The following is a 24917-nucleotide window of genomic DNA, read 5'->3' as shown; positions in this document are numbered from 1 at the left end:
GGTAGTTTGCGCCGGAACAGATCTTCACCGAGCCTACCGAGAGAGTGACGACGACGAGAACGACGACGACGAACATCGCGATCCTTCTTCGACGACAATTATCTCCACTAGTACTCCAACACTCGGGAAATTCTTCGCGACGGACATCGAATTACTTGACTCGACTTCGAGGCTAAAACAAAGAGGAGGACAAGCAGCAGAAAGAGTGCCTGTGACACCCTGTTTCACCTGCTTGTTGTTACATTGGTTGGCTGTTCTCGACTCGACGATAATCGCAAAACATATCATTGTGTTCCAGAGCAAGAGGGGCATTTTCTTTGCCTAGCCCACCACCCACCACACCTTACGCCCGCGCCGAGCTCGTTTGCCATTCGTCCATTTTGTCGATATCGAACCTATTTTCGTTGCATCGCAAGCATTCCTCGGCACCGGGTTCGAATCGACCTAAACAGGAATAGTTGTGAGGAGGTTGTGGACGATAATACTATACTCTACAAGCAGCCAACAACATGTCGGCCGCACAAGGAGGAGGAGACTCCAAGCTGTTCGCGAGGGTAAGATGAAATATATCATTACACATGTTACGCTGCTCGGGATATGCCGTTGCTTTGTCTACCACCACCACCCCTCCTCCCATCCACCACCCCAGCTCAGCTTCCTTCCTGTATCTCCCCCCTCCCTTGCTTGCTTGTTTGTTTCTCCTCGACATCGCGAACCTTGAGGACCGCAATGATCACCGCCACCATGTTTGTCGCATATCCTATCCCGCCGAACATTAGCTTACCACAGACTCGACAGGGCAAAGTAGCTGAGCTACGCCTCGAGCTGAACAGCGGCAGCAAGAAGGACAAGAACTTTACCCAAAAGAAGATTGCCCTCAAGAAGATTGTCGCCAACATGACCATGAGTAACAATGACATGGTCGGCTTGTTCCCGGACATTGTTGCCTGCATGGCCATCCAGAGCTTGGAAATTAAAAAGATGTGCTTCTTGTATCTGGTCAACTATGCGAGGATGAAGCCAGATATTGCCGTAAAAGCAATTCCGGTTCTGGAACATGTAAGTCACCAACCACGTCCACCTTTTGTTGTGCGATATAGTTAGTCACTAACAAAGACCAGGACATGGAAGATCCAAACCCCCTGGTGCGCGCCCTCGCCCTACGGACCATGTCTTATATCCATGTGCGCGAGTTCGTCGAGGCTACTGTGCCACTAGTCAAGCATCTTCTTCGCGATATCGACCCCTACGTTCGCAAGACAGCGGCTTTCTGCGTGGCCAAGCTCTACGATCACGATAGACACATGGTTGAGGCTTCGGACCTTATCGACAGACTCAACAACCTCTTGAGAGACGATAACCCGACAGTGGTGGCCAGTGCCCTGGCGAGCTTGATGGATATCTGGGAGAGGAGTGATGCTATCAAACTCACTATCGACTACAGCAATGCCTCCAAGATGGTGGCCATTCTGGCCGACTGCTCCGAGTAGGTTATCCCCCTTGCAACACAAGTACGTTCTACTGACAACACCCACCAGATGGGGCCAAACTTACATCCTCGAAGCCCTCATGTCTTATGTCCCCCAAGAATCCGGCGAAGCTCTCCTTCTCGCCGAGCGTATCGCCCCACGCCTCTCACACTCCAACTCCTCGGTAGTCCTCACCTGTATCCGCGTAATCCTCTACCTCATGAACTACATCTCCGACCAAAAGCAAATCTCGGCCCTCTGCCGGAAACTCTCCCCACCACTGGTCACCCTCCTCGCCAAGGGCCCCGAAGTGCAATATCTCGCGCTGCGCAATGCCCTCCTCATCCTCCAACGCCGCCCCGAAGTCCTCCGCAACGACATCCGCGTCTTCTTCTGCAAGTACAACGACCCCATTTACGTCAAGGTCACCAAGCTCGAGCTCATCTTCATGCTCGCCAACGAGAAGAACATTGACGAAGTCTTGACGGAACTCCGTGAGTACGCCACCGAAATCGACGTCCACTTTGTCCGCAAGGCTGTCCGCGCCATCGGCAAGCTGGCCATTAAGATTGAGCCAGCGGCCAAGCGGTGCATCAACCTGCTGCTTGAGTTGGTCTCCACAAAGGTCACCTACATTGTGCAAGAAGCCACGGTAGTGATCCGCAACATCTTCCGCAAGTACCCGAACCAGTACGAGTCCATCATCGGCACCCTCTGCGAGCACCTGGACTCGCTCGACGAACCCGAAGCCAAAGCAGCCATGGTGTGGGTCATTGGCCAATACGCCTCGCGTATCGAGAACTCGGACGCCCTCCTCGAAGACTTTTTGTACTCCTTCGCCGAAGAGCCCGTCGAAGTCCAGCTCGCCCTGCTCACAGCAACCGTCAAACTCTTCATCCAACGTCCCACCAAAGGCCAGGACCTCGTCCCCCGCGTACTCAAGTGGGCCACGGAAGAAACCGACAACCCCGACCTCCGCGACCGCGCCTACATGTACTGGCGTCTCCTCTCCACCGACATGGAATCCGCCAAGCGCATTGTCATGGGCGAGAAGCCCGCCATCACCGCCGAGTCGGAGCGTCTCGACCCCGTCACCCTCGAGGAAATGTGTCTCAACGTCGGCACCCTCGCCACCGTCTACCTCAAGCCCGTGCAGACCGTGTTTCGCAACGCCCGCCCGCGCAAACTCCCAGACTCCCCGTGCCTCCAACGCCCCGACTACCTCGATTACGCAACAGCCCACCAACTGCCCAACCCCAAATCCCTCTCCCAGTTCGGCCAAGGCCACCAACCGTCCGACTTTGATCCCCGCGTGCCTGGGTCCCGACCTGCTCCCCCTTCTTCTGCCAACAACACTCAGAGTCAACAAGGAGGGAACTTGGCTCAAGCGGTACATGATGCGGACGCTTACTTTACGCAGCAAGCGAACCAGCAGGCGGCGGTTAATGATGCGGATGCGTATTTCGCGCAGCAGATGAGGCAGATGCAGATACAGCAGCCCGGCGACAGTTTTGGTGGGGATGCGGGACATTATGGGTATGGGCAGGGGTACGTAGTCAGTCAGAGCTCGGCGTACCAGCCGGGGATGGGGGGGATGAATGGCATGGGAGGGATGAATGGGGCGCAGGGGGATTTGTTGTTGTGAGATAGTGTGGTGTGAGGAGTAACTAGCTAGGAATGGAAAGGGGGATGGGGTGGGAAGGGGTAAGAGTCGGAAGAGAGGAGAGACAAGGTAGTAATGTAATAGACAGACTAGGAGTTGGGAAGCGTGGTGAGTGTGAGTTGGTGGGAAAAGATATCCAGTTAGGTTTTTGGTTGTAGATAATGTGAATAAGAAGTAATATCCCGTCACTTTGTATGTTCTGGTGTGTTCTTAGGCGGGTGTGAAGCATTCATGTCATATCACTACAAGACTTGAAAGTCAAAGGCGCGAGCGCAGGACCACTTTGTATGTTCTAACCGTTTATTGCACTGAAGATCATCTTGAGAGAACCGTAAAACGCCAATTTAACCATATACGAACTAAAAACCGAAAGGGAATATTTTGCAAGAGAAAAAAAAGAACAGAACGATTACCAAACAAATCCGAATATGTATATGTCCGTAAAGCCCCAATACTTGAACCCATCCGAGCCGCTTTAAGCCAGATTGAAATCCTTGAAAGTCCACTTCTCCGTAACCTTTGTCTTGGCCTGCTTTTTGAAGGGAATGTGCCTCCTCGCCTCCACCTTGCCTCTAAGCAACATATTCCTGTACCTGTCTTTCAACAGATTACCCTCCGGCTTGAGTAGTCTCAGCGAATCCTGCAGCTCATCCGGCAAGACCAGCTCCAGATCCTTCTCGGGCAACTTGAACTTGCCTAGTTGCCTACGGCGCAGCTCGACGTCGTCATCCTCTTCAATGCTAGCATCGTCCTCTTCGACATTGTTGGATTCGGCTTTTTGGAGAGCAAGCTGCCTCTCCTTCTCGGCCAGTTCCTTGGCAATCTGCTTGACCCGCGCGGCCTCGGCCTCCCTCTTCTTGATGGCCGCCTCGTGCTTCAGACGCTGCTCCTCGGCCTTGCGGCGCTTGATCTTGTTGCGCTGCGCTTGCGTCTTGCGCTCCGGCCGCTTCTTCTTGTTGGCCAACCCTTCCGCGTCGCTCTCGGCCCCTTCCCAGGCGGAATCATCCTCCCACTCCGACAGCTCGGCGCGCTTCTCGGCGGCCTCGGCCTCGGCGCGCGACTTGGCGGCCGCTTCGGCCTTGAGACGCTCCTTCTCGAGTTCCTCCAGCCGCTTCCGCTCGGCCTCCTCGGCCTTGCGCAGCTCCTCCTGGTAGCGCTCCGAGTAGTCGGTGAAGGCGGGGTTGTACGACTTGTCGCCCTTGGGCTTGGGAACGGCGGGGAGCTGCTTGCCGGTGGCGGCGAGGGAGATGGGTTGTTGTGTGAGCGTCTTGGGCGCCTTGGGCTTCTCGACCTTGGGCAAAAAGTTAAACGTTTCCGCGGCCTGCTGCTGCTTCTTCTGCTCTTCCTCCGGGTCGGCCCAGGCGTCAAAGGTGGCGTCGACGACCTCGACCGTGGTGGTGTGGTGGCCGTCGGCAACGCGCTTCAGGCGACTGAGCTCCTTTTGGGTGACGTAGGTGGCCCGCAGGCGCTTGGAGGGCAGGACGCCGTCGGTGACCTTGCCGGAAGTTTCAGAAGCCGGGCGCTTCTTGAGGGAGACGGCAGGAACGGCGGAGCGCTGGGCGAGGATCTCGTCGGCCTTCAAGGGCTTCTTGAGCTGCTTGGGGAGCTTCTTGGTAATTTCGGTGTCGGGCTTGACGTCGATGGCGAAGAGTTCTTCGGAGGTCTTCTCGGCAATGACACCACTGTTATGCGATAATTCATGTTAACTAATTGGTGTCTTTGGTAATACAAAGCATCATAGAAGGGGCGCCGTACCCCTTGATGATCTGGGCGTTCAACTCATCGAGACCCTGCTCGACCTCTGTAACGTCGACATTCTTCCTCCACGCCTTCTTGCCCTTTCTCGACGGTTGGTTGTATTGCTTGGGGGCTTCGGGATTGCCCGACAAGGGTTTTAGGACGGGCATTTTGGGTGTGTGTGGTGGTGTGTTGTGCCTGTGTTGTTGGGTTGACGACTCGAAGAAATCAACAAGTCGGGAGGGAGGTTCGAGGCAGATAAGAAAATGGAAATATTGATACCTCGAAACCGCCTGGAATTCTGGGGTCTCCTCTGCAGTCAATCCAACTGTCCAGTGGGGTGTGCAACTCAAAATTTCAGCGGCGACGGGACAGGAGGCAGCGATAAGATAAGAAAGAGACAGGACAGGGAAGAGCAACTTCAACCAAAGCGTCCAGTGCTTCCCTTCCCCAGCCGTGCTCAGCTGGCAGTTGGAGCAATTCACCAATCAGACTCCAAGCTGCCTCGGCCTCTGGACAAATCCAATGACGGCCGCCAACGAGGCTTCCATTGGTTGTCTCTGTCCTTTTGGTCAAGTGAAGTGTCGAATTTGTCTGGGCGCAGAAAGGCGGCGGGCGGCCACTGTTTCCCTCCACTGATCGCTTGGCGCGGTCCCCTTTCTCTCGCATGAGTCCGCTTCGGGGAAGAAGACGGACTGTGAGGAAAAGAATAAAGTCGCAAGAAAGACTTTGTTGTTCGGACTTATGCACACAAAATTAATAAAAAAAACGTAAACTTGTACACACGTGCATACGGAATGTCGGTCAATCAATTAATCTGATCCAAAAAAAATATTGAATGTTCAGATATTTTCTCCTCTTTGTGGTTTCAACTCTTATAAAACGATCTCTCGACCCGATTTTTGTTTGGTTAAAACGAAGACGGACTGCAAAGACCCCAGCAACCAAGTCGGCAACGAGACCCCGACTGGATCCCAAACACCGACCCGATTGTCCTCCAAGCTCCCTTGTCATCCACCCCCGGCCACCACGCCCCGTCCGTCGCACCACTGAGACCACTCAACGCTGCATGATCAGTCTCCGGCAACTCTCCGCCGCCGTCCATCTTCCACTTCGATCCTTTTAGGTATCCCTCGACCAGCAGACACCTACCTAACTCTAGACCAACTCCGACCGCCTACACTACTAAGCTTTCTGCCACTTAACCACCACCACTTCCTCCAAAGTCCGAAAGCTTCCTCCCCTTGACCGTGTTTCCGAATACCTTCAGCTACCTACCTACCTACCTACCTACCCCGCCAAATACCGTTAATCCGCAAACACATTCATCACAATGGCGCAAGCAGGCGGGTCATACAACAACCCCTTGAAGAAGTTCAAGTAAGACAAGATACCCGACACTTTTGCAGACAATGCACTTGAGAAGTCAAATGGAAGACAAAACAAGTCAAGATGCTAACCACTCTTTCTCCTCGCCAGGTTGGTCTTCTTGGGCGAACAAAGCGGTATGCGATTACCTCAACCTACAACACTTTCTCCACGATGCTCTCCGAGACACCAATGCTAACTCAACCATTGCGCGCAAACAGTCGGCAAGACGTCGCTCATCACACGCTTCATGTACGACTCGTTCGATAACATGTACCAAGCCACCATTGGTATCGATTTCCTTTCCAAGGCATGTTCGATCCCCGTGTCCCGTTAATTTTTTACCGCCCTTCCTTCCCAGACAGACAATGCGCGACAGTTGCAAACACCAAAGAACTAGTAGATCAAGGTGAGAGCGTTTGGCTAACTTTACGGGGAAAAAAAAAGACCATGTACCTCGAAGACCGAACAGTCCGTCTACAGCTCTGGGACACAGCCGGCCAGGAGCGTTTCCGCTCCTTGATCCCTTCGTATATCCGCGACTCGTCAGTGGCCGTGGTAGTTTATGACATTTCGAGTATGTTATGTTATGTTATTTCTTTTCTTTTCTCTTCCGCCTTTCTTGACTATCCTCTCTCTCCCCAAATTACCCCCTCACCGCCTTCCACCCCCGCTATTTTCCCCTCCTCCCCTCAAGCCACCAATTTCAAAACCTCCCCCAAAGAACAGGACACTAACATTCATAACCAACACCAGACGCCAAATCCTTCCAAAACACACGAAAATGGATCGACGACGTGCGCGCCGAGCGCGGCAACGACGTGATCATTGTCTTGGTGGGCAACAAGACGGATCTGAACGACAAGCGCGAAGTGACCACGGCGCAGGGCGAGGAGGAGGCCCGGCGCAACAACCTCATGTTTGTCGAGACGTCGGCAAAGCTAGGCCACAACGTCAAGACGCTGTTCAAGAGGATAGCCCAGGCCTTGCCCGGGATGGAGGGCACCGGTGGGGAAGGTGCCGGTGGTGCGGGCACGGGGGCGGCGGCGACGAGGATCGATGTCAGCAGTAAGGAGACGGTGGCGCAGGAGGGATGCGCTTGTTAAGACTGACTGGACTGGTCTGACTGGTCTGGCGGCCTGGTGCGGTTTGATCTGCTCTCGTCTGGTCTGGTCTGGTCTGACCGGGACAGAACAAGTTCACGGTGTGGGGAGACTAACCATCTTCCTAGGGAAAGGGGGTACTGAAGAAGTTGAGGGGAAGAAGACAACAATGGGGATGACGATCATGTTGACGATGTTAACGAGGTTAACGATATAATGGGGTAAATATATGATGAGAGAATGAGATGGAACATGATGATGATGATGGGGGGTGGGGGGAGGGAAATAGAGGTGGGTGGGCTAGACAACCTGACAAACGGGGAAGCAAACTATAATGAGAAACTTGGCTGTGCTTTGTGCTTACGGTTTGGCTGGCTGGCTAAAGCAAGGCGATCGGAGCATTAGCATGCGAAGGAAGGGGTTGGTTTGGTTTTGTCGGGTCTTAACGCTTATAATAATACAAATGATAAAAGATATAATACTTTGTATCTAGTTCCTGAGTTGAACCAACTGTGTCTTTTAGGTGTTGTTCAGAGTTGTTGTGTTGTCGACTGAGTGCAAGATGGAATCAACGAACGGGTAGTAGTCCAAGATTGACCTTGGATATATCCTTGGCTAGGATACCTAGTCAGGTCTCGAGCTACAGAGGTCAGTCACGTTGGCAGAGACAGAACGAGTAACTTGTCGAGTCAGAAAGTACTGAGGATTACTACTATAAAACAAGACAAGACATGACATGGCAGAAAGAAAAACAAACAAGTACTTCATATTTTGGGTCTCCCCGTGTCTATTAAACGCCAAATTCGCCGATTCCAATAAAACCGAAATATGCTTTGCTACTAAAGGTAGACTGATTGATCCCCCCTGAAAACCATGGTTCTGAATGTAATGAATCTTTCCAATGACCTGTAGCGACCAACAACCAACCAACCAAGCAAGGGGTATAAGCAAGCCCCGAAAGCAGCCATCGCTCGGGGGAGGATTGTCTGTCCAAAGCCACAGTTACTGTTTTTTACAGTTAGAGTGTTGACTGTTGGTCAACCAATTGCTGTCCTGTCCTCTTTCTGTTCGTTCCGTCTTTTCTACACCGGACCCGTTCGTCGTGTTGGGCTTTGTTGCTGGTGTCAACTAAGCAGGTCTCAGTGGCGAGGAAGGGCCGCCGAAAAATGCAGCAGAACCCTCCCCGCATAGGGGTATCGACAGCCGCGGGAGCAAGTTCGTCCAAAAAGCAAACGTCTAGTGGTCCCGAGAAAAGAGGTGGCTGGTTCCGGTGTTGGTGATGGTGGTGGTGGTTGGTGGTGGTGGTGGTCGCGGTAGTAATAGTTACTGAGACTCGTGCGCTCAGTCGGTATCCATCTCGTCATCATCGTCCACGTCCTCGAAATCGTTCTCGTCATCGTCATCCTCATCGACCAAGCCTCCACCAGCGACGCGCTCCGAGATCTCTTCCACGCCGCCGTCTGTCCTGACACGGAGCCTCTTGGCCTCGCCGCCAAACGCCTTGGTCTTCTTGCTGGCCGCCTTCTTGGCCAGCTCCTCGCGCTCGAGCTCCTCGACGTCCTGGCCCGTCTCCTGGGCGAGCTCGGCCAGTCTCCTCTTCTCGGAACCGCGCAGGCGCGGGAGGAGGTGCTCGTTCTCGGCGACGAGCTTGCGGGCGGCGGCGACCTCGCGGGCGCGCTTGCCGGCCATGCGGCGCTTGTAGAAGATGCGCTCGCGGCGCTGGCGGATCTCCGAGATACGCTCCATGGCCTTGACCGTCTTGGCGAAGAGCTCGCGGTCGTAGCGGACGGGCACGTTGCGGCGGGCGGCGAACTGCAGGGTGCTGTCGACCACCATCTCCTTGCCGGCGTTCTTGCGGTAGGCCTTGGTCCACTTGAGCTTGCGGGGGTTGCGCTTCATCTTGAAGTTCTTGTGGCACTTGGAGCGGCAGAAGCGGAAGGACTTGCCTGCAGCATGTGATGTACCCTGGTTAGCAATTGGTCTTGATATTGGAGAGGTTTGATGATGGGAACTGAAGTAAGACAAGAACATACCATCGTTACGCATAAAGGTAATGCCCTTGGAGGGCCAGGCCGGACGGCCGCAAAAGAAACAAGGATCGACACGCATCTTGACGGGTTATGTGGGTGGTTGTGGTGGTGGTGGTTGAGGAGAAGCAGCGAGCCGGGTGCGGATGGGCTCGTTGTCTGTTCGGGGGGGGGGAGGAGAGGGGGAAGCAAGCAACAAAGTCAACAACAGCGAAACGGTCCAGGGCGCCGCTTCTGAAAATTTCTGGATGTCGGTGTTGGAAAAGTAAAGTGGGGCGGAGGGGACGCTTGGCTTATCTTAGCGCTATCGTGTTATCAGCCGACAAGACTCGGGTTAGGGTTGAGCGTGCATATACGCCAGCCCAGACGTTTCTTTTCTCTGATTTGACTTTGATGGTTCCCGATGATCGATTCCTCGATGTAGGCTGGCCGGCAATTGCGGCTGCTTACTTTTGATGCTCTCTCCACAAGCGAGGGCCATGATGCTCTAGTCAACGGGCATGTTTACTTTTCCCAAATCAGTATGTTCCCCTATCAATCCATTACTTCTTGAGCTCACGGTCTCTTCACTGCAACAAGGTTCAGTGACCAAGGAGGCATTGGTTTCTGTTAACAGGACTTTCGCGCACCCTGACATGCCTGGGCAGCTCTACCCTCCTTCTACCTCATCGGCGGCTGCCGATGATTAGAGTAACACCCATTGAGTTGTTCAGTATAGTGTATCATCGTTGTTCGTGATTGCAAGTTTACCATGTCTAAAGAACCCGTTTCGAGTTGTAAATCTTCAAGTTCTTTTCGGAGGCCGTGGCGAAATCGGATATTGAATTGTCTGCCATGTTGCACAACGATCAAGACCTTCAGTGGAGGGAACACGGCAGTAGGCGAGGTCTCCGTCGCGCCAGTATCTGTTGAAGGTGACAAGGTCTTTGTGCAAGAATCAAGAACTCCACAAAAACAGAAGTATTCCTTGAAACTTTGTTGCTCTGTTTCCGTCTTCCAGATCGAACTGCAATTGACTTTCCTCACTCCTTCCCCAATCACAGTGCTCCTTCCGTCTCACTCACAGTTGAGGTCGGGTGCTGACCGAGAGCCCCATCAGATCCACAGCGCTAACTCAAAAATGCGGGGATAAAATCTGGGGAAAGCGTCAAAAGTGGAGTCGGATTCCCCTGGGGCTCCACCAGACTAGCTCCTGCCCTGCGACAGTAAGGGTCCCGAAATCGTTCTTTCCTGATACAGACAGTAGGAAAGTGAAGATATCGATATCTCTTTCCAATTTAGTGTCGGTAATTATCCCATGGTATTTCGCAAATCTTTGTATCCAACTCGTTGCATTCTTGTATGCGATGGTTCAAAATTACAAACACAATGCTGGTTCCTCCCCCAGCCACAGCACACGCGCACCGGACCACTCCTCGCTCCGTGGTGCCATCAGACATCGCAGAATCAGACGACGGAACTCACAGACGGGCCGCTGTGATACAAAAGTGACGTCCAGCCACACGAGATGATTGGAGTTTGGATATTGCCTGCCACTCCTACCCCGCTCAATCCTGGGTTACACCATGCCTCAGCCAGACAGTTCCATGTCTCGAGAAGCCGTTAGACATAAATACTCACAACAGAAGAAGGAGTGGAGGAGGTGCAGGCGAGAAAGGCGGAGGTGAGCGGTGGCTTCCTGTCTGGACCGTCCACTTGCTGCAAGGCAAACCGGGGAGGGGAAGTGGCACGACAGGAGGTCAAGGCTTGGGCATCTCCCCCCAAAAAGATGGCATCGAGTTAAGGACACTGCGTGGAGAAGGAGAGAAAACTACCACCAGGACCCTGACGGTCTAACAAACAGTAATAATACCTGCTGCTTTGTGTTGTGGTTCCCATTTCTGCCACATAAAGGGGACTCCCGTCTCTCCCACTCGTTATATATCTGCTTCTTCTCCTCGTGGCACCTGGAGAAAACATTCATCCTCGATTCATAGACTTGTCCAGACACACGAGTAAAGAGCAACCTATAACACTCGAAGAGTACAGCATCAACTGCTGATCAAGCAAAGAACACTCAGCTACAAGTAGAGGTACGTCTGTGATCCATTCCATGGTCACTCCTTGAATATTATTCATAGATGACACGGCTTCATGTGTGGGCATCAAGAATCATCATCATCGCAGCCATCTCTTCCTTTTCTTCATCAACTGCATCTCCTCTGCCCACCATCACACACGTCACTGCCTCATCTTCCCTCCACATGTAACCTTACTCGACACAACACACTAACCCAACCACAGCATCTTCCCTCAAACAAACAAACCCCCAAAACAACCACCAAAATGGTCGTCCGTATTCCTGCCGCCGGTATGACCGAGTACATCTTCTTCGGCGCTGCCGGCGTCGGCACGCTCGCCCCGCTCGCCATGGGCATCCCCGGTGCCGAAGAGCGCGTGGCTCGGGCAACCGCCAAGTGGGCGCCCCGATGGGAGCGCAACATCAACTACTTTACGAACCACGTCCCCGTCGAGCGCGGCATCCAGCGCATCACACCTCCCGTTGAACGCGCCGTTCATCGCGTCGAGCACGAATTGCCTCTCGAAAAAGCGGCTGTTGCTACAGGCCATGTCGCGGAGAAGAGCATGAAGCCGTTGGAGATGATTAAGCATAATTGGACTATGGAGTGAACTCTTTGTTGATGTGATAAGGGACAGAGTAAGGGCTGGACAATGGATTTGGACGGTTTGTAACACGGCATAGCCGGAGTTTTTGGAAGGGCAGGTCGTTTTTGTACTGAAATGTCATGGATTATGGATTATGTGGTTATGGATCGGGATCGGGACGGGATCGGGATGGGATTGACGGAACGGCGAACAATGTCTTGGTTTTCCTAGCATGGAAATAATGACAACAAAGGTTACTGTCGGTGGTTTGACCATGATGCCATTGTCCAAAGTGGCGATTGCCACCTCTTGTTGATGGCAACAGCAGTCAGTGGTCCAGTGGAGAGCGTTGAGTAACCAATCGATACATATATCCTACCAAAACATTATAACCTTGAGTCGCTTCATGAACCTACGTGCACGTTCGTCCTGTGGATTCAAAAGAGACACTTCTTTGATCATGTCCTTCACCTTCCTGTCCCATATACCTTAGTACCATGTCGATAAAAGAGCCCCTTCATCACCCCATGTAAGTGCCAGAGGACGTGAGTAAGGCGCGATATTCCTACTGCAACCTCACATGGGCGAGCTTCCGCGCCGCTGAAAACAACTAGGTGATGGAGACCATACTGCAGTATTCAATATTCAACTTTTCAGGGGGATACTAGTTCCTGGAAGCACATTACTGTCAAGTTATCTCGAGTACACATGAAACTAACACATCTCTAGGTAGGTATCTAGAGGTAGCCTTCGACATCAACTGTCCAACAAGCAGCAAGAGGCCGAGCATCACACTGACGATATCTTATAGTGAAGTACTGTTCGGTGATGGGCTAGGAAGGGCACTCATAGCCGTCTCTCGGTCGATATAGGTACTTGGTGATTGCAGGACGCAGAAGACCGTGGGATAGGTAACCAGTTTTCACTATTTTCTGGAGACTGGCATTTTTGTCGACCTTTCGTCATGTTGTCTTGCACAAAAATGACGGGAGCCCTGCCTTGAAGAAATGACTCGACATCCGGGTGTGTTAGTGAAAATCATGACTTGGCAAGGGAGAAAAAAAATAGGTAGGTTATGGACATCTGCAGGACCAGACTGATATCAACAAAGGGTTGGTTGTCCGTGAGGGTTTGGTAACGATGAGCAGTGAGAGGGTTTCGAAGCATCTCCGGCTCAACGATGTGAAGATCCGGCAGATTCTTGGTGGTGATGTTGGGTAAAGGGATAGAACCAAAAGAGATAGTGCCGCTGCTTGATGTCAATAAGTGTATGTTTAAGAGGAGGTTGCGGTCTTGGCGATCCGGCTACGTGGATGGATGCTCAAGAAACGTGACAATCGTCAATATAGGTACCTATCAAAGCCACCCGATACCATAAGAGTGTTCAACCAGGTCTACATAGTAGGTATAAAACCCATCTGCCGCCCCCATTCAATCAATCATGCAATCAACCAACGTGCAAGGGCCCTGTCGCAACTTTACCTCCCTCTCACGCCATCCCGACAGCCCGCGACAGCCAGCCAGCCATGTTGCGTGGGCGGGTGACCATCATTCATTCACCTTTCCCATCATGTAGACCATACTACAGCGCCAAACGAACTGCCTATCTCTCTCTCTCCCCCACACGCGTACACGTTCCGTTCCGGGTACATACCTAGACTAGACAATTCCCGGAGGCTGCCGGGGCAGACCGATAGGTGTACCGCCCAGCCGGTAAAGGAGTGGAGAGCTCGGCCGGACCGAGAGCCGCCGACAGCCGCCCCGGTCCCGCAGGTCGGGCGGGTGGGAGTCCGGGGTTTTAATTTTTTAGGGCGGATGTGTATGTACCGCGTTGAGTATTGCACTATCGACGCTAACAGGACCTTTTTGGGGTCTTCACTTGCCGAGCTTACATGTCCATCATGTCTTCTGAACAGATTTGTCCATGGCCATCATGACATAAGACGATATGGATGATCAGCCTTGCGAAAAACGTCGGATGGGATTCGGCAAGTGATTTTCAGCCCGCTCCTAGAAAGGAACTCGTTGGATTCAGTGGTTGTTCTCCCAGGGTACTCGAGGTTCCTTTATTCTTCAGTATCTTCTCTTGAGTTTCCTTTGGGTAGTGTTGAAAGTCGGTCTCGAGTTTGTGCCGTTGAACAGCTGGGATCTACGCGTGCTGCAAGAGATGGAAGGACTTACGTCCAAACGACCCTTCTACATGGGAATTATACATATGCAATCATTCAACCTCGGAGACATCGTCCGCGTTCAGGCATAAAGTTGATGTGTATCTTGGCAAAGGGGTCCTTCGGGGTCCCCAATTCAGGGGTAAACTGGCTCCACATGGTTATGTCTTCCACTGTCAAAATGCAAAGAAGACGGAGTTGCCGTTCTTGTCCACTTGTTGAAGACTTCAAAGTCATTGACTGAAAGAAACCGAGTTATACACATATCGGAAAATCGGTGATACCGTCAGTCGTCACGGTAGATGCCCAAAATGGCCAGTTTAGTGAAGATGAGCATACGATTCCAGCCCAGCATAGTTTTTACCAGGGTCCAGGAGTACGCGGAGATTTGTCTTGTGTGATGTGTGTCGGTGCCGTGTCCAGGTTGGCACTGATCGGAACCGGGGGGTTCTGCTACCCCGTTCCGACTCCCCTTAACATTTCCAGCTGGTGAGTGATACACGGACATGTTAGCCGCCAAAAGCAAGTCACTAACATGGACCTAACAACCCCCCGTGAACACCAACCCCTGTTGATTGGAGTGCGTCTCTGCCCTGTCCGTCTCGTCACGGAAGGCAGGCCTTTGCGTCATAGCCCACCGATCAAATAACCGAGTCGAGTCGAGCCTGGCAAAGCCTAGAAAGGCGGTTAGGCGAACGGACAGACAGACAGGGAGGACACGCGACACCGAAAGCGCGGCTTTGTAGTGTAAGCGAAAGAGAGGGAGGCAGCCTGACGAGGAAATCGTGTGAAATGACATCAGGTGTTGAAGGAGGGTGCCGTGGTGATGGACTCTAATCTAGTCTTTTCCGCGGATTTGATTTTGATATGTGGTGTGGAATGCCAAGTAAGAACGGTAATTGCGAACGACGACGGCGCCTTTTTGAGTTTCAAGTTTCAAACCAAACAATCAATCAATCCTGTTGAGCCTGGAAAGAAAAAGGCTGGTGACCGAGGAATGGGATAACAATAGCGCCTCGCAAATTCGCATTCGTACTACTACACTACAGTCTATGTATGTATGCCGACTGATCCGGGTTCCATCCAAGCAAGCAATTGGCGCCGCTTCGTTAGGTTGTTTCGCCGCGAAGTGGTGTCGCAACTCGCTCGCAACTGGCGTAGTGTAAACCCCGGACTCCTTCGCGAGCCCGTCAATCCGTCGGTCTGGTGTGTTCACCAAGAAGTCTAGGTTAATTTTCTTTGGGATCGTTGGGGGTCTTCTCGTCAGCAGTTGGTGGTGTTACTTTTTTTTACTTTTCAGAAATTCCCACAAATCTGGTTGCCTGCCGTGCCCGTCATCCAACTAACTGCCCACTTCCATCCTCGCTGCCACAACCAAGCCCACCCACCGCAAAACTGCTGCACTGTACGTTTGTTGAGGTGGCTGCGCTGCAAGAACCAAACACACTTCCACTTCCTTGCCGCCGTCGCATTTGAACCGCTCTTTCAGCTGCTGCAACCTGCAACCTCACACATCCGTCACAGCCAGCCGCTCGCCGCAAAAAGACCCCTTTTCTTTGCTGTCGACATCATCGTCTTTATCAGTTGCATTTTTAATTGTTTTTTCCTTTTCATCTTGGCCTTTTATTCTCGCGATACAAACGTCCAACTAGAGTCTATACTTTGCTCTCCGTATACATAAACAATAATCATGTCGCGAGGTCTACGACTTCGATTTCCCCGGCCGAGGGTAAGTCTTTTTTTGCATCTTCAATCCCCAGCCATCGTGACCACCCTCACCATCAGGCATCACCGTGACGCCATGCTAACAACAGCACGCGCAAAACACAGACCTTCCTCGGCTTCATGTCCCTCCAAACCGGCACCGAGCTCATCGCCCTCTCGCTCGTCTTCAACCGCATCACAGGCATCTACGGCATCCTCGCCCTCTTCACCGGCTTCCCGCTCTCCCTCCTGCAAATCAGTCTCTACCTGCTCTCCGTCTTGGTCGTCGGCTCGCTGGCGTACCTGATCCCCCACATCCGACACCAATCGCCCTTCCAGAACCTGGCGCTCGCTTTTCTCTATGGCATCGACACCCTCCTCAACTTTGCCTACGTCACCTTCTTCGCCACGACGTGGTACCTGACCCAGTTTCACGACCCGCAGGGCCCCGCTAGCAAGGGTGACATTCCCGAGAGCGCGAGCCCGTCGAACGGCGAGGGCAACTACGAACACGATAGTGCGCAGAAGCATCAGCTGGAGAAGGCGGTGGGCGTGCATGAGTCCGCGGCCAGCATGTGCCTTGTGGTTGGGTTCACGCTGATCCGGATCTACTTTGCCCTGGTGGTCTGCGCGTATGCCAGGGCAGTGGTGCAGAGATATGTGGACATGAACAGCGGGTGGGCCGGTGGGCCCCTGGGTTCGGGAGAGGTGGTTGATGATGATAATGGCAAGGAGGAGGGACACGTTGCGGATCCGTTTGTGGAGGGCGCGCCACTGGGTGAAGGGTGGCAGGGCAAGATGGGCCGGATGATGGTCGGCTTTGGCAGGGGGTATTGGTTGGGAGGGAGGAAGGAGGACGAGGAGTGGGCGAGGGAGATTGGTGGGCGGTTGAAGGGTGGGAGATACTCTAGGGTATGAGCGGCCACCAGAGTTGAAAAGTGTTCCCGTTCGATGGGACTTTGAAGACGTTTAATCATCATCGAAGACGAGGAGACGGCATAGCCAGCAATCATCCCAACATACGACACATCATGCATGGGCATAGAAGAGAGGCATTGGCGCGAAGACAGCCATCCTCACAACGCATTATAAAGAGGAGGATACTGCGACAGAACGCTTTGTTATAGGGGACCAATCTTTCCATGAGGCGGCTTGCTATTGTACATTGAGACATTTGGATTTTTGTACTTGCATCGCATTTGTACAAACTTACCACGGACGGCTGGGGCACCACTATATCCATGATATCTCTATATTTACCTTTCAAGGATACCAGGGGGGATTACGGCGCAAAGACATATTTGGGGGAATTAGGCAACGGGTTGGTTTTTTTCTGAATTGGTTTATACGCCGTCAGCACCAGCAGGGAGATGTTGGACGACGTAATGATAATAATGGAGGCTCGGGTCATTTGGAGATATATAGTGTATACATGATAAGATAGCTTCATGCAAATGTAATCGACATTTGTGAGAAGCATAGAAATGACACCATAATTCAAAGTCGATATATCCATGTCATTGTGTGTCTTCTTTTTGAATATGCGCAGGGCTTAGCCATGTAACTGCTGGCCCTTCTTGGAGATTCCGCCTTGGACATGTCGTTGGCTTGTACCCCCCACCCGACATGCCCGCCTCCCGAGTTGACACCGCGAAGTTGGTTACTTCGGGGAATGTGAGACCATCAAGGTGAAGGAAACAATCAGATGGAGGAGCATGTCACTGATAGAACAATGGGTGGGGATATTCATATATACCTTAGGCCTAGCGCCAGTGCAGAAATGGTTTCAGGTGTGGGTTAAACAGATAGAGTAGGCTCGGGGGATGTTCGGGAATGGGGGGAAAAGGGTTCAGAGGTCCCGTCTTGATATGTCATCCATCCGTCCTGTCAGATTGTTTTCGTACACTACAGTACCTCATGCCCATGTGTGTGTCTCTGTCTCTGCAACTCGGGAATAGAGTCATACATTTCGTCCCATGTCACAGACTAGACCTGAGACCAATGTGGATATCCAAAGATGGGACGGTGTCGGGAGTTGTTCACCTGGAACCACCCCCTGGGATATCGTTGCGAACAGACGTTCACTCTTTTTTTCCTTCTTCCTCAGCGGTTTGGTTTCTTTTCTTTGCAGAGTCTGCTGCCTTCCCGAGTCCCCGAGGGCCGTGGCGAGGTCGGGGGGGACATGGATGTCCATCCATCTGTCTGGGTTTTTTTTGTTAGTGCGGTACCTCTGGATACGTCGGAGGCACGGAGGGAGTGACAGTGAGATGGACACACACTCGGTTCCTGACAAAGGCAAAAGTTGAAAATTGGAGACTTTCTATTCGCTGGAAGGGTCAGCAAAGAGGCAACTTGGCGAGGGTCAGATTTATACAAAGGCCGGCCAAAGTGGGTGCGCTCATGACTGCGAATGAAGCTAGGCCGATCACGCAATCGCTCCAGACGAAACAGCGCAGCCATTCATGTGCCGGCATCACCACAAGTGGACTGCGGGGGCGGCCGGGCAAGAGAGAGTGTTTAGCTGTGCTTGTTAGTGAGTTTATACGCTAGAGACCTACAGACATCACCTACCGCGCCCATTACATAAGTGCCCTCCCACGCCTCGCTGTACATATTTGTCCCGCCCTCCGCATTAGGTTGTGACATTTCTACAAAACCTTTCAATTGAGACTTGTTCTGCCGATTCTCAAGGTTGGGCAGTTCTCTCTTCTCGAAGAAAAAAAATAAGAAAGGAGAAAAGAAGGGAGAGCAAGTCAGTGAATCATCGATATATTCCCTCTCATCCCCAAGGCTCATACCTACCACTGTACTTGTTCCATTCCCTGTGGTTACTCGTTGTTCTCTTTTTCATTATTTTTTCTTCTTCTTTTTTTTTCTCCATTGATACCTCCTTCCTCCTCCCCACACTCCAGCCATCACCAGACTCCAACGATGGCTTCCACACAACAGATCAAGACGCCTCAAGAGGCTGGTGAGTTTGCTTCCCTTGTCCCTCCTTCCCGTTCCCGTTCCTCTCCAGAGATCCTGCACCCCGCTACATCCGTGCCTTTCCAAGTGCGCAATCGGCGCCATGTCCTCTCAACACCAACACCAACACCAAGATATCACGAGATGCATTCGACAACCAATGAGAACAAACCTAGAATGGAAACCACTACAAAGACAAAATGGCTAATTCGTGACCCAACCCATAGTCGCCAGAATCGCATACCTGGCCTCCGATGTCGTCGTCTCGGTGCAGCCCTCGCTCGCCGCCGAGTCCGACTTCTCGGCCACTCTCAAGAGCCTCGCCTCTTCCAGGACACAAAGCCTCGTTTCCAAGGCCGCCGATGCCGTCGCCGAGATCATTCCCGTCAGACACAACAACGATCCTCTTCTCTCAGTATTCACACCCATCCGCTCCGGCCGCCTGGTCTCGGTAACAACCACCTCCGAGGTTCTGCTCCCCAGCATCGCCCACCTCTACAAGCTCGCCCAGCTCCCAGTTGTCCTCCACGTTGCGCTGGGTCCCAAGAGCCTCCCAGACTACACCGCCATCACCTCGATAAGGAATTCCGGCTGGACCTTCCTGCAGTCCAACTCTCTCCAAGAGGCTCAGGATCTGGCCCTCACTGCTCATGCTCTCGCCGTCCAGTCCGGCAAGGGTGTTATTCACTTCTTCGACCCCAGCTCCAGCGCTTCCGAGCAGCCCATTGCCGCTGAGGATATCAGCCTTGTTCAGGAGATTCTCAACCTCGACAATGTTCGCCGCTTCCAGTCCGCCTCCATCTCGGGCTCTTCCATCTACGCCAACGACGGCCGCGTAGCCGTTGTCTCTGAGCAGTCCGAGCCTGTTGCCAGCCAGACCATCCTTGATGCCCGCCAAGTTGAGGCCGCTACTGCTACTGCCACCGATTCTCTTGCCCCTGCCCAGGACGGCTCCGATGAGTCCGCCCAGACCAGCCAGGAACAGAGCGAGGCCAGCGAGGCCAGCGCGACCCCCAGTGCCTCCGTCGCCACCACCATCGACGAGCAGGCCCCCGTTGTCACCTCCGAGCACATCTACAAGTACGTCACTGCCATCTGGGCCAAGCTCAACGACCTTGCTGGCAGGCAATACAGCGCTTTCGAGTACTCCGGTCCTTCCAACGCCGAGAACGCCCTCTTCGTCTTCGGCTCCGGCTCTCCTTTGTTCGCTCAGGCCATTGCCCAGGCCCAGTCCGACGACAGCTTCGCCAAGGCCGGTGTCCTCACTGCCCGTCTCTACCGCCCGTGGTTGGGCGCCAAGCTCCTCGAGGCCATCCCCAAGTCGGTTAAGCGCGTAGCTGTCCTTGAGCAGGTCTCGAGGAAGACTACCAAGTGGGGTCCCCTCCTCATCGATGTTCTTACCTCGGTCAAGAGCGGCCCTGGCGGTGTCGAGACCATTGTTGGCCACCAGCTTGGCTACATCTCTCAGGAGACCGTTGTCCAGGCTCTCCGCGGCATCTTCCAGAACCTCACCTCCGAGAAGCCCGTTCAGAACCTCGAGGTTGGCGAGCGCGAGGCCCCCAAGGAGGCTTCCGAGTACGGTCTTGAGAAGCCCAAGCTTGAGACTGCCTACACCAAGATCCTCGACCAGCTCTTCGGTGAGCGCGCCTACATCGCCAACTCCATCGAGAAGGACAACGCCGGTGTTTCCAACACCATCTCCGCCACTCCCGAGTACGGTTTCGGTGCCCTCCTCGCCCGCAAGGAGCGCAAGCAAAAGTTCGTTTCCGAGGTCAAGGAGGCTGCCAGCAACGGCCAGTTCTCCTCTGACGCTCCCAAGCAGGCTCTCGCCAAGTGGGTTGCCAATGCTGAGGACTCCAAGAAGGTCGAGGAGGTCGCTTCTGAGGCTGTCTCCAAGCTCTCTGAGGATGGCTCTGACCTTTCCAAGTCTCTCCTAGAGTACAAGCAGTTCTTCCGCAAGCAGTCCCTCTGGCTCGTTGGCTCCGATGCCTGGTCCTACGACCTCGGCAACTCGGGTGTCCACCACGTCCTTGCTTCCGGCGAGAACGTCAACCTGCTCATCATCGACTCCACCCCCTACTCTGAGCGCGCTGCTGCCGATGCCAACCGCCGCAAGAAGGACATTGGTCTCTATGCCATGAACTTCGGTAACGCCTACGTCGCCTCTACTGCTGTCTACAGCTCCTACACTCAGGTCCTCCAGGCTATGGATGAGGCTGACAAGTTCAACGGTCCCTCCGTCGTCCTTGCTTACCTCCCCTACTTTGGTGAGCACGACTCTGCTCTCACTGTCCTCCAGGAGACCAAGAAGGCTGTCGATATCGGCTACTGGCCCCTTTACCGCTGGAACCCCGAGAACGAGAAGAAGGGTGAGCCCAGCTTCTCTCTCGACTCCGAGCGCATCAAGAAGGAGCTCAAGGAGTTCCTCGACCGTGACAACCACCTCACTCAGCTCATGAAGAAGGAGCCCTCGTTCGGCGCTGTTCTTTCTGAGGACTTTGGTACCGAGATCCGTGCCCAGCAGAAGCGCAAGGCCAAGGATGCTTACAACCAGTTGCTGGAAGGCCTGTTTGGTGCTCCCCTTACCATCCTCTACGCTTCCGACAACGGCAATGCCATCTCCCTCTCCAAGCGTCTGGGTAACCGCGGCCGTGCCCGTGGTCTCAAGACTACTGTCATGTCCATGGAGGACTACCCCGTTGAGGACCTCGCCACTGAGGAGAACATCGTCTTCATCACCTCTACCGCCGGTCAGGGTGAGTTCCCCCAGAACGGTCTTTCCTTCTGGCACGCCGTCAAGGACAACACTTCCCTTGACCTCGCCAACGTCCGTTACTCCGTCTTCGGTCTCGGTGACAGCCACTACTGGCCCCGCAAGGAGGACAAGATCTACTACAACAAGCCCGCCAAGGACTTGGATCGCGTCCTTGCCAACTTTGGTGCTAAGCCTCTAGCTCCCATTGGTCTTGGTGATGACCAGGACCCCGATGGTTTCCAGACTGGTTACTCCGAGTGGGAGCCCAAGCTCTGGGAGGCTCTCGGCGTGGCCAACGTTGATGGCCTTCCCGAGGAGCCTGCCCCGAGGACCAACGAGGACATCAAGATTGAGTCCAACTACCTCCGTGGTACTATCGTTCAGGGCTTGAACGACACTTCCACTCTCGCCATCTCTGCCGACGACTCGCAGCTCACCAAGTTCCACGGTACTTACATGCAGGATGACCGTGATATCCGTGATGAGCGCAAGGCGCAGGGTCTCGAGCCTGCCTACTCCTTTATGATTCGTTGCAGACTGCCCGGTGGTGTGTCTACCGCTAAGCAGTGGGTCCAGATGGACGACATTGCCAACGAGCTCGGCAACGAGACCATGAAGCTCACCACCCGTCAGACTTTCCAGTTCCACGGTGTTGTCAAGAGCAAGCTCAAGCCCGCCATGCAGGCCATCAACCGCGCTCTCATGACCACCATTGCCGCTTGCGGTGATGTCAATCGTAACGTCATGTGCAGCCCTCTCCCCGCTCACTCCAAGTACCACCGCGCGGTTCATGCGTGCGCCAAGCGCATCAGCGACCACTTGCTCCCTAACACTACGGCCTACCACGAGATCTGGTTGACCGATGACGATGGTGCCAAGACCCAGGTTGGCGGTAACGCTGTCCAGGACTTTGAGCCCCTTTACGGCCCTACCTACCTTCCCCGCAAGTTCAAGGTGTCCATTGCCATCCCTCCCCACAACGACGTCGATGTCTACGCCCACGATATCGGTCTCATTGCTATCAAGAATGAGGACGGCAGCCTCGCTGGTTTCAACCTGCTCGCCGGTGGTGGTATGGGTGCCACCCACAACAACAAGAAGACGTACCCCCAGACTGGTCGCATGCTCGGCTTCGTCACCGCTGCTGACGTGCACCTTGCCTGCGAGAAGGTCATGCTTGTCCAGCGCGACAACGGTGACCGCAAGAACCGCAAGCACGCTCGTTTGAAGTACACCATTGACGACATGGGCGTCGATGTGTTCAAGGCCAAGGTCGAGGAGTACTGGGGCCAGAAGTTTGAGGAGGCCCGTCCCTTCCACTTTGACTCCAACGTCGACACCTTTGGATGGACCAAGGACGAGACCGGTCTCAACCACTTCACTATGTTCATTGAGAACGGTCGCATTGAGGACACCGCCGAGTTCCAGATGAAGACTGGTCTCCGCGAGATCGCCAAGGTCCACAAGGGCGAGTTCCGCCTCACCCCTAACCAGCACTTGATTCTTTCCAACGTCGCCGACGAGGACAAGCCTGAGCTCGAGAAGCTCCTTGCCCAGTACAAGCTGGACAACCTGCACCACTCTGGCCTCCGCCTCTCGTCGTCTGCCTGCGTGGCCTTCCCCACTTGCGGTCTCGCCATGGCTGAGTCTGAGCGCTACCTTCCTGTTCTCATCACCAAGCTCGAGGGCGTCCTTGAGGAGGTTGGTCTCAAGCAGGACAGCATCGTCATGCGTATGACTGGTTGCCCCAACGGCTGCGCTCGTCCCTGGTTGGCCGAGGTGGCTTTCGTTGGCAAGGCCTACGGTGCTTACAACATGTACCTTGGCGGTGGTTACCACGGTCAGCGCCTCAACAAGCTGTACAGGTCTAGCATCAAGGAGGATGAGATCTTGACGATTATGAAGGGTCTCCTTAGGAGGTACGCCAAGGAGAGAGAGGAGGGCGAGAGGTTCGGTGACTGGACCATTCGTGCGGGAATCATCAAGGCGACTACTGATGGAAGGAACTTCCATGAGGGGGTGAGTGAAATCTTTTGAGTCCTTATCGTGAAATCTTTGAACATTATGCTGACCGGATTTCTTGCTATAGGTTGCTGAGGAAGAGGGCGATGAGGAGTAAACGTGCTCCACCAGGATTTTGACGATCACAGAAACAGATGCATTGAAATGGGTTGTGGAGTGTGGGTTCAAGGCGGTCAGGGACCCAGGGGGAGCAAGGTTCAAGGGTCAAAGCGCATTCTCATTGGCGTCGAAAATGACTTGGTTGCAGTTTTTGTTTATTGTTTTTACATGTCTCTCCGTATATACCTCTTGATATCTCGATGCATTGTTTTTTTGTGTCTCAAAGGTTGTTGATAGCTACTCGGGGTTGTATGTTTTGTTTACTTTGACGTCACTCGTGCTACGCGTATGCCAGGGCCCGTCTGAAAGAGTTGGGATGGCACATGGCAGTTGCTTACTTGCTTGCTCGCTTGCTTGCTTGTGCTCGTGCTTGGTACGTATGTGTACACGTGCGTGCATTTCAAGACGTGCGTTCGAGACCAGACGCAGAAGCAGGGCGAGAGAAGTGATGAAGTGTTCACGGGAAGCGGGGATCGAACAAACCTTAACGTTACCATCGCCAAGCAAGCGTTCCTGAACTGAAGTTCCTGAACAGCAAGCTGCTAATTTTATAGCCAATAGGCTGTACGGAAAAGAGAGGGGGGGCAGTCGCCCTGTTGAGGGTTGTGTTGTGGTTGGTTGCCTGGTGACCGATGAAGACTGGATGGACAGTACGAGATGGAGAACCTGAAATCGACAAGCTACTTATCTGAACAGAGCGAGGGCGGTGATCTGATTTGATCCAGATGATACCGATGAGACCTGCCACTCAAACCATATTCGATAGTATGTCTTTCAATCTTCAACTACACACATACAAAAGCTGTCACAAGCACAACAAGCTGCGCATCACCAAGCATCTGCGGTCTTGGTCCCCACTGGCTGAATACATTGGTAGCCAATAGCGGTTGCATTTATCCGGCCTCACTACCACTGTACTGTAGCCATTGACAGGCATAGGTAGGGTATCCTCCGCCTGGAGCTGCGCAACCCGACCGACCGACCTCCTTCTGCTGGCGCGGCTTCTCCAGCTTCGACAAGGACGGGGGGGAAGTCAGCCCAGCCACCCAATTGCGGGAGCTCCCTCCGCACGCCGTCTCTTTTTCTGGTTCATGGGGGGGGACGGGGATTGCGCAAGGAACAACGGGGAACGACAGACGACGACTAGATTTCACCGCATTTCAACTAAAAGAAGAAAAGCAGGACAACG

The 24917-nt window shown here is 53.5% G+C and overlaps 8 protein-coding genes across 8 annotated transcripts; 6 read left to right on the top strand and 2 right to left on the bottom strand.

Moving 5' to 3' along the window:
• Nucleotides 1-440: 440 nt before the first annotated feature.
• Nucleotides 441-3319, top strand: NEUTE1DRAFT_129184 (uncharacterized protein; the record flags this gene model as incomplete). Its single annotated transcript, XM_009851842.1, has 4 exons — nucleotides 441-554; nucleotides 799-1059; nucleotides 1122-1486; nucleotides 1539-3319. The coding sequence occupies 4 exons, from the start codon at nucleotides 510-512 to the stop codon at nucleotides 3112-3114; spliced, it is 2247 nt and encodes a 748-aa protein (XP_009850144.1).
• Nucleotides 3320-3578: 259 nt separating this feature from the next.
• NEUTE1DRAFT_80506 (uncharacterized protein) lies at nucleotides 3579-5113 on the bottom strand (the record flags this gene model as incomplete). The annotated part of the gene is made up of 2 exons (XM_009851841.1): nucleotides 3579-4814; nucleotides 4888-5113. 2 exons carry the CDS (start codon nucleotides 5037-5039, stop codon nucleotides 3608-3610), a joined length of 1359 nt encoding a protein of 452 aa, XP_009850143.1.
• A 980-nt stretch (nucleotides 5114-6093) lies between these two features.
• NEUTE1DRAFT_61827 (GTP-binding protein ryh1) lies at nucleotides 6094-7857 on the top strand (the record flags this gene model as incomplete). Its single annotated transcript, XM_009851840.1, has 5 exons — nucleotides 6094-6249; nucleotides 6349-6374; nucleotides 6459-6562; nucleotides 6685-6814; nucleotides 6994-7857. The coding sequence occupies 5 exons, from the start codon at nucleotides 6203-6205 to the stop codon at nucleotides 7341-7343; spliced, it is 657 nt and encodes a 218-aa protein (XP_009850142.1).
• A 746-nt stretch (nucleotides 7858-8603) lies between these two features.
• On the bottom strand, nucleotides 8604-9551 carry NEUTE1DRAFT_121645 (uncharacterized protein; the record flags this gene model as incomplete). The annotated part of the gene is made up of 2 exons (XM_009851839.1): nucleotides 8604-9286; nucleotides 9374-9551. 2 exons carry the CDS (start codon nucleotides 9447-9449, stop codon nucleotides 8682-8684), a joined length of 681 nt encoding a protein of 226 aa, XP_009850141.1.
• Nucleotides 9552-11316: 1765 nt separating this feature from the next.
• NEUTE1DRAFT_80497 (uncharacterized protein) lies at nucleotides 11317-12420 on the top strand (the record flags this gene model as incomplete). Its single annotated transcript, XM_009851838.1, has 2 exons — nucleotides 11317-11439; nucleotides 11651-12420. One exon carries the CDS (start codon nucleotides 11693-11695, stop codon nucleotides 12035-12037), a length of 345 nt encoding a protein of 114 aa, XP_009850140.1.
• Nucleotides 12421-15178: 2758 nt separating this feature from the next.
• On the top strand, nucleotides 15179-15421 carry NEUTE1DRAFT_116712 (uncharacterized protein; the record flags this gene model as incomplete). Its single annotated transcript, XM_009851837.1, has 1 exon — nucleotides 15179-15421. One exon carries the CDS (start codon nucleotides 15242-15244, stop codon nucleotides 15407-15409), a length of 168 nt encoding a protein of 55 aa, XP_009850139.1.
• A 283-nt stretch (nucleotides 15422-15704) lies between these two features.
• NEUTE1DRAFT_145833 (uncharacterized protein) lies at nucleotides 15705-17391 on the top strand (the record flags this gene model as incomplete). The annotated part of the gene is made up of 2 exons (XM_009851836.1): nucleotides 15705-15910; nucleotides 16012-17391. 2 exons carry the CDS (start codon nucleotides 15872-15874, stop codon nucleotides 16801-16803), a joined length of 831 nt encoding a protein of 276 aa, XP_009850138.1.
• Nucleotides 17392-18816: 1425 nt separating this feature from the next.
• Nucleotides 18817-24066, top strand: NEUTE1DRAFT_129178 (sulfite reductase beta subunit; the record flags this gene model as incomplete). Its single annotated transcript, XM_009851835.1, has 3 exons — nucleotides 18817-18856; nucleotides 19080-23626; nucleotides 23697-24066. 3 exons carry the CDS (start codon nucleotides 18817-18819, stop codon nucleotides 23724-23726), a joined length of 4617 nt encoding a protein of 1538 aa, XP_009850137.1.
• Nucleotides 24067-24917: the final 851 nt, after the last annotated feature.

The sequence above is a fragment of the Neurospora tetrasperma genome (assembly GCF_000213175.1).
Source record: "Neurospora tetrasperma FGSC 2508 unplaced genomic scaffold NEUTE1scaffold_2, whole genome shotgun sequence".
Classification (NCBI taxonomy): domain Eukaryota; kingdom Fungi; phylum Ascomycota; class Sordariomycetes; order Sordariales; family Sordariaceae; genus Neurospora; species Neurospora tetrasperma.
Note: the sequence above shows the minus strand (reverse complement) of the source record. Positions and strands in the feature narration are given on the sequence as shown.